The sequence below is a fragment of the Pinus tabuliformis genome, chromosome 1_1 (genome assembly GCF_031772625.1).
Source record: "Pinus tabuliformis cultivar Carrire ecotype Pingquan chromosome 1_1, CPIR1, whole genome shotgun sequence".
In the NCBI taxonomy this organism is placed as follows: Eukaryota; Viridiplantae; Streptophyta; class Pinopsida; order Pinales; family Pinaceae; genus Pinus; species Pinus tabuliformis.
In genome coordinates this window covers 849,867,758-849,875,839 of record NC_142297.1, presented here as the reverse complement: position 1 = coordinate 849,875,839, position 8,082 = coordinate 849,867,758, and the positions used below count along the sequence as shown (strand labels likewise).

The window sequence follows — 8,082 nt, the reverse complement described above, 5'->3', positions numbered from 1 at the left end:
CATGCAGCCTTGGTATTCTTCAGATTGGCCATTGTTCTCTTCAATAATGGTCCAACAATCATTTTCTAGTGGATGTCGACTTTTGATAAGCTTTTTGCAATCTGATTTCTTTTTTCGGTATGTATGCGAATATGAAAAAGATGTAAAAGAACCAATGATACTTGAAATCTCCTGAATAATAGGTCTCAAGAAAATGTTAATGCAGAAATCAATTTCATTTATTGATTGTGAGTTTTGAATCCCAAAATATGTGAATCTTTGAATATTCTTTTTTCTTTGCAAACAGTAAGAGATTTTTGTAGGCAAAGAGTTTTTTTTTGTTATTTGAACATGAGCCAAAACCCATCTTAACTTTAAAGGAATGAGAGAAAAAATCAAATAAATCCACTTTCACATTTCTGACCATTTTCAATAGATGAACTCTCAAAGTAACCTCGTGGCTTAGTTTGATCAATAACCTCTTGAGTAATAATTCTAGGGCAACAAGTTATTTGTCTATGGAAAATGGTTCAAAGCGACTAAAAAGCTTTTGTATATAAATGAGATGACGAAGAGCCCTAGCCTTATTCTGGCTCCCCACACCCCTAATATTGAGAGACATAATGATCACTGGGACACGGAGGGACAGGGCACAGATGCTCCAAGGGCCCTATAGTCTTCAAATAGAATGAGAATATCATGCAGAGAATTTGGATGAGGATCAAAGTTTTGAGATAAATTCTTCCGATTCTTTTTTTCCTAATCATCACATTTGTCGAGAGAGGACAAGATCGACCATTGGGAATGAAAAAGAAAGTGATGATATCATTGATATGTAAAGCTAATTTTCTATTATAATTATTATTAAAAATATTTCATTGGTATTTCACAAAAATTAAATCTTTATAATCTTACTATGAATCATTAATAGTTAATAAATTTACAAAAGATTAAAGTTTGTCACATTTATTAATATTAATATCTTTAAATAAATAAATTATAAAATAGGTTTTTAATAGATATTTTTAATGATATAATGGTTAAAATCTACCTCATATCAATGAATACAACCTATATTAATTACAGATCTATCTTGTTTGTCAGGAGTGTATTACACGGAGCGGACAGGCGAGCTGAGGACAATCTCACATCAAGCGACATGTATGCTCCATATTAAGCGCAACCAAGCATTGAAACTCTTATTTCCACTTCTATAATATTATAAATGTCTTCTGACATGCGAGGGAAATAGTGTTCCATTCATTTGTTCACGTGTTGTCTCTCTCCACGCTCTATTCATTTGTTCACGTGCTGTCACTCAAAAGACGAGCGCTATTTCCATTGCATGTCAGAAAACATTTATAATACTATAGAGGTGGAAATAAAAATTGCATGAACCAATACCTGGTGCTGATTATCGATGGCCTACAGCCTACATTACGACATCTCCCTATGAAGTACCCTTTCAATTCGATTCTGTAAATTTACAGACTCTCTGGCGTCGCAATTAAAAAAACACTGCCAACGGCCAAAAATAAGTACAATTACAAACATCAAAGCCCTGACGCTCGAACAGCATATTAATTCAATGGCTTGCAGTGGCAAATGACAATCTGTAGAGTACAAGCCTAAAAAAAGATCATTTTGCAGTCGAACAGAAGTCATTCATGTCCTCATCTCGATATATATAACGTGTACGCTTTGATTTTCTGTTACTCACGGCAAATCATGGAAAATCTGTCACTTATTTATCTTTATAATATTACACCACAACCCAGTTTACTGTACAGTTTACAAATTTATCAAACGAGTATAATATTATCGGTACAATTTAGGTCTTGAATGGACCGCATTAACAGCCTACGTAGACCAAGTGACAGCTATGGGGCTTCTGACCCTGTAGCGAATGGAACCATGGTTGTTTCCTTGCTGAACCCACGTCACAGAGCCGCTCGAAAACGGAGGCATTAGAGTTTCGTTCTTCAATTTGTTTATGAATGTTACCGTGTACGCCAACTTCTGGTTGAGTTCAGTAAATTCCAATTTGGTTGGCTGCACCTTTACGGTAACTCCTGTGGGCTCAATCACACGTGCCCAGTAGATTGATCTCGCAGTTCCAACGTTGGTCACCCATCGCTTCGATGTCACATGATGCCCATGTCCAACTGCGTGAAGGTTAAAATTAGCAGTGAGGGATGGGTAATTGAGGGTGCCCGTGTAATTTCTGAAATTCGAGCATTTGACTTTCTTGTTTGCAATGACGTGGATCTGAGGATCCGTGTATTGGAGAGTGCAGAGATAGCCGAGATAATCCTGGACGTCGATGTCGTAGATCAGCCCCGGGTCGGCTGCTCTGCTGGGATTGATGTGCCCGGCGCCCGTAGCGAAAATGTCGGCAACTCGGCTGCTGGCGGTGTCCATGATCGGGCTTCTCCGGTTGTCGACGATGTCAGCGGTGGTCATCAGCGCCGATTTGATGGCTGCAGGGCTCCACTTGGGGTGAAGGCTCTTGAGCAATGCGGCTACGCCGGCTACATGTGGGCACGCCATCGATGTGCCGGAGACGACATTGAATTCGACTCTTCTCTTGTCGGTTGGGAGGCCGGAGGGGGCCAGATTGAGGGGCCACGCTGCTAAAATGTTCACGCCGGGCGCGATGACGTCTGGCTTGAGGATCTCGGGATTCATGGTGCTCGGCCCCCGGGACGAAAACGAAGCGACCGCCGGTGCACGTGAGGCCCTGTATACGGTTCCTCCATAATGAATGGCTGCACGAGGATTGGCAGAGGAATTCACGTATTTTTTTATGATGTTTGCCTCTGCGTAGCCCACCTGCACAGGTTATTTTGAGAAGAGGTCAGAGTAGTTGACATTATGATATGAAATAAAAGCTAATTTATAAATGGAAAGCTTCGACCACCTTTTCTCTGGGGAGCTAAATCTTTCATTAGGAATTTGAATTTTATTTTAAACTAAATGTTAGAAATATTATGATAATGAATTTTAGCTATTTAAAAATATATTTATGAATATATAAATGGATTTAATAAACTATTGAACTGGTAAAAACCTTTTAATTTTTAAAAAAATATTATAAAAGAGAAACCCAAAATTCAAATTTAATAATTCAAACCACATTAATAATTCAAATTTATTTTAACTCAAAAGTTTAATTTTGATTCGTAAAACATCAAATTTATATTTGTTAGATCTTCTTATTATTCTTAAGTAAATAAAATGTTATCCTTTTCCTTACATGTTTGGATATTTCTTTTATTTAAAAAATATATATATTAAATATATATAATTATTTTAATTATATATAATTGTGATTTTAATATTAATATTATTTTTGAAAAACAAAAATATAATATATTTATTTATAAATAAACCTATATTTTAATACACAATATTTATATAAAATATATAACTTTAAATTTTTAAATTTTTACATAATCTATTTTAAAAAAATTGTTAAATATATTTTATAAAACCCTTTTATATAATAAAAAGGTTTACATACTAGCTAGTATTTATAGCTTAACTTAAATAGAGTGTAATTAAACTAAAAAATAATAAAAACAAAAATTTCATCATAAAAATAAAATGTCATCACCAAAAATTAAGAAATATGATTGTGTTATTTTTTTAATATATATAATTTTTTATAATTAAATTTATTTAAATATGTTTTAAATATAATAATAAGCATTTTTAAATTGAAAATATGGAGAAAAAACTATAATCCATGAAAATGGAAATAATAGAAAAAAAAAAAAATAAATCAGAAAATTAAATAAAAAATAAATTAAACTAAAACAAATCCATAATAAAAAATCAACCAATCACCTTACAAATAAATAAATTTAAATAATAATAATAAATACAAAAATTTAATTCCAAAAATTAAACTATAGATAAACAACATAATTTATTTTCCAAACACAAATTAATAACCATAACCAACCTAATTTTTTTTATGAAAACAAACTAATACACCATCAAAACAAAACTGAATAATAATACCATACATATATATAATATACTTTTTTAAATTAAAATTTTGTTTAAATGGTTTGATCATTTTAATTATTTATAAACTAGACTAATATACCATCAACTTAAGAATTTACTGCATAACTTTTTTTCCTACTTCAAATTTATAAAACTGAACAACTAAAACTGACTCACCAACTTACATCTTCCGAATCACATTTCATATATATATATGAACGACTAACTGCGTAGTTATACTACTTTTAGCGTATGAAATGCAAATTAACATGCAGGTAATCAAGAAAAAATGTTAAGAATACCCACCTGCGTTGCAGGCAATACGTGAGCTTCCGCGGCCGTCGCTTCCCCATTTAATTGAGAGCCCGCCAAGATCATGCCAACCCCGCCGGCCTTTCTCACCACCTCCCCCTTCTCGGCCCGTGCATTGGACCCCAAATCGCAAACAACCATTTTCCCCGCAACAGCGGCGGGATTCAGCGTCTCAGGAAAACAATACTTCGAATTATTCTGAATCCCTGCATCGCCCGCGTAAACGATAGGCACAAGACTTTCCTTGGCACCCAATGTGGCATCATACAGAGACTCCCCGTATAACACTCGCCCGTTTCCAAGCCGGACCTTGGCAGGGAAATTCCTGTCCACAGTCCCGGCTCCGACAGTCATGATCCAGGGCGCCTCGTTGGACACCGAATAACCGAAAGGCCCATTGTTGCCCGCCGCGCAGGCCACGAACACCCCGCGCTCCGTTGCCCGAAACGCCCCAATAGCAATGCTGTCTTCATAAAAAGGCACCGAGAAACCCCCAATGGACAGCGAAATAACGTCCACTCCATCCGAGATGGCCGCATCCATGCCGGCCAAGATATCGGAGCTATAGCATCCTCCGTCCCAACACACCTTATACATAGCTACGTGCGCGGACGGAGCCATGCCTCTCGCTATTCCCTTAGCGTTGCTCAATAGATTAGCATCGATAACCGTATTCCCAGCCGCGGTAGACGCAGTGTGGGTACCGTGGCCCTTGGAGTCCCGCGGTGACTCGTACTCGGGTTGACCCCCGGAAACTATCTCAGAAAACCCCGCCTGATGCCCGCTGTTAAAAAACCGCGCCCCAATCAGCTTCTTATTACAATGCGAAGCATTGAAATCTCGTGGCCCGCTCTGGCATCCGCCTCTCCATCTCTCTGGAACCCCTGGCATGCCATCGTCTCTGAAGCTCGGGCTCTCGGGCCAAACTCCGGTATCCAAAACACCAATTATGGTACCTTCCCCGAACCCGGACGCCGGCCATAGTTTCCCAACAAGAGAATCCAGTTGAAGAAAACGATACGAATACGTGGTCTGCAGATTCAGTATTCTATCGGGATAAGCCGCCACAAATCCATCCACGCTTTGTAAAGCCAAGATTTCGCTCTCGCTGAGCCTCGCAGAAAAGCCATTGATTACAGACTCGTATGAATACAGAATCCGTGACCCGGCCGGATCTCCGGTTACCCGACCCAAAAGATTCGAATGCCTTTCCCGGCGATCGGAGTGCTGAATACCTTCTGTTTCCATATCGCTGAGGTGAACTATATACGTCTGAACAGACTCAGCTCCACTGCCTCTCGTCATGCCGGCTGCCATGGACGTTACAAACATTAACCAAAAAATCTGTTCCACGGCTCGTTCAGGATGAAGAATCTTCATAGCTTGAATGCAGTCTTTTTTTTTTGTTGCTATATTCGACTCAGCTTTTGTGGCTCGGAGACTTATAGGTTTAGAGTTCGAGAATAAGGCGCCATATAAATTTAAATATCTTGATCTCGTGAGCAGTATGGAGCGTAAGTATTAAACAGAGCGAGAGTAAGCTCGTGATCACAGTGAGTTTATGAGTGATAGTCGGCAAATGTTGGAATATATCACGGGGACTGTAATCTATCTGCCGATGGGAGGCGCGGGAAGATTGGAGATCCACTTCCAAGTTCCCGTGCGTGAGGGTGAAGGATTTGAAAGCGAAATAAATAAATGATCGTGGATCTTGGCATCCGTATGTGCAGACAGTAAATGGGAACTGCTGTCGGATAAAAGGAAGTGAAACTTGGGAATGAGTGCAATTAAGACGCATTGAATTCAAATATTTCGACAGAAATTTAAATGAATGGATACTAACTCTATTCTGGTTTGTCGTTGAACTGGATTCACTAAGAGAATATCAAATAAATGAAAGATGGTTATGGTAGATTTTGGTAACATATTTTGAAATATGTAATAGGGAAAAAAAAATATTTTTATATTTTTAAAATTTATAATCAATTAAATTAAATTTGTTTATTTATATCAATATTAATTTAATGGTTAAATTAGTAATCCCCTGGAGTATACTTTTAAGTTTTTGCTTGGTTAAGAGTTCATTTTCTTGGGACCTAAAAAAATAGGTTAACAATCTAAAATGTTTATCTGGCAGCAGTGGATGCCCATAAGGTAGGAGTGAAAGTTTGAGCCTTAATGACCGTGGTTTTAAGTGTCGTGGCTTTCCTTGAATAATGGTTATGAGTTGGGGATAATAGCTAGAGATGGTTGTCCTAACTAGTGGTTTGACCACTGAGATATGATAAGTTTTCCCACCTATAAAAAAAATTATCAAACTAATGATGACAGCCATTTTTTGTCGATACGTGGTTTTAAGTGTCGTGGCTTTCCTTGAATAATGGTTATGAGTTGGGGATAATAGCTAGAGATGGTTGTCCTAACTAGTGATTTGACCACTGAGATATGATAAGTTTTCCCACCTATAAAAAAAATTATCAAACTAATGATGACAGCCATTTTTTGTCGATACATGGTGATTCATCATTGTTATTCAGAGAAAATCATGCCACTTGGAATGACTTATTGATGGTCAGTGAAGGAGCAAGCTTTCATTTTGTATACCTCTAAGTCTTGAAAGATGAACTCTTAACCAAATAAAAACAATTTTAAAATTTATTCCAATCTTAAAAAAACATTATTTAATTATACATTATTTATAATTAAATTAAATTAAAAAACAATTAAAATCCTTAAATTTTAAAATATTTCTAAAACCCATAATAAAAATAAATTTAATTTAATAATCTAAACACCAAAAAACTCATATTATTAAATTTTAAAATATTTATAATCAAACTATATTCAACTAATTTAAAAACTCAAAATATAATTGATGTGATGCCACTTTACTGATAAAAAACTGAAAAATATAGCAGCAACCTAACCTAGTTGATGTGATGCCACATTACTAATAAATAAAAACTGAAAAATATAGCAGCAACCTACTTAATGTGATGCGACATTATCTAGAAGGCGTGGAAAAAGTTAAAATGTCATTTATTGGGGATCTGGGGGCTGATTCGGTAGGATTTCTGTAAGGAGGGATGGTCGCTTTAGGTAAGGGTAGTACCACATGGTTAGACATCAAAATGCCCAGTGGACACATTATGGTGTGTGCTTTTACACAAGATGAGGTCCATCCTATGGAGAGATTAAAACTAAACTGTTTTCCATTTTTTGAACTGGTTCAATTCTATGCAGTTAATACAACTGAACTGTTTTCCATTTTTCAAAGTGGTTCAATTCTATGTAGTTAATAAAACTGAACTGTTTTCCATTTTTGGAAATGGTTCGAATTTATTGTAAAAGGGCAATTAAAAAAATTCCTCTCAACCTAACAAATTATGAATTCACAGGAGCAACGTATATTTTGCTATAATTTTAATAACCTATTACTATCTTGATATCTCGATTTTCAATTATTGGATTCTATTATTATTATCTTGATAAGCTATGAAACTGGATTCGTGCCCCGGGCCTTACATGTCTTGAATCTGGCGAATTGATTCGGGCGGATTCGTGTCCGAAAATCAAGACACGTCGTGTCTAATTGGGGCACTTCGAATCCGGAACGTGTTCCAATTAGAACACTTCGAATCCGAAACGTGTCACAATCAGGACACTTCGAATCTAAAAATCAAGAATTTGCATGGTGTTATAAAGGTTGATTTCCCCATTGTATTTGCACATTCACTTGTTTAGTTTGTTGTGGGTTTGTTGTGTATGTGTGGGAGC

The 8,082-nt window shown here is 36.5% G+C and overlaps 1 protein-coding gene across 1 annotated transcript; it reads right to left on the bottom strand.

Annotated features, from left to right (window-relative positions):
* Nucleotides 1-1,705: 1,705 nt before the first annotated feature.
* Nucleotides 1,706-5,901, bottom strand: LOC149216934 (subtilisin-like protease SBT1.2). Its single transcript, XM_089391291.1, has 2 exons — nt 4,300-5,901; nt 1,706-2,811 (listed from the first exon to the last, which is right to left on the bottom strand). Exons 1-2 carry the CDS (start codon nt 5,683-5,685, stop codon nt 1,840-1,842), a joined length of 2,358 nt encoding a protein of 785 aa, XP_089247417.1. The 5' UTR covers nt 5,686-5,901; the 3' UTR covers nt 1,706-1,839.
* Between the last annotated feature and the right edge of the window lie 2,181 nt (nt 5,902-8,082).

Excerpts from the sequence above, each read along its gene's own strand:
- LOC149216934 (XM_089391291.1), bottom strand. The coding sequence starts at position 5,685 with ATGAAGATTCTTCATCCTGAACGAGCCGTGGAACAGATTTTTTGGTTA. Across the intron at positions 2,812-4,299 it reads ACGTATTGCCTGCAACGCAG|GTGGGCTACGCAGAGGCAAA; the intron begins GTGGGTATTCTT and ends TAACCTGTGCAG.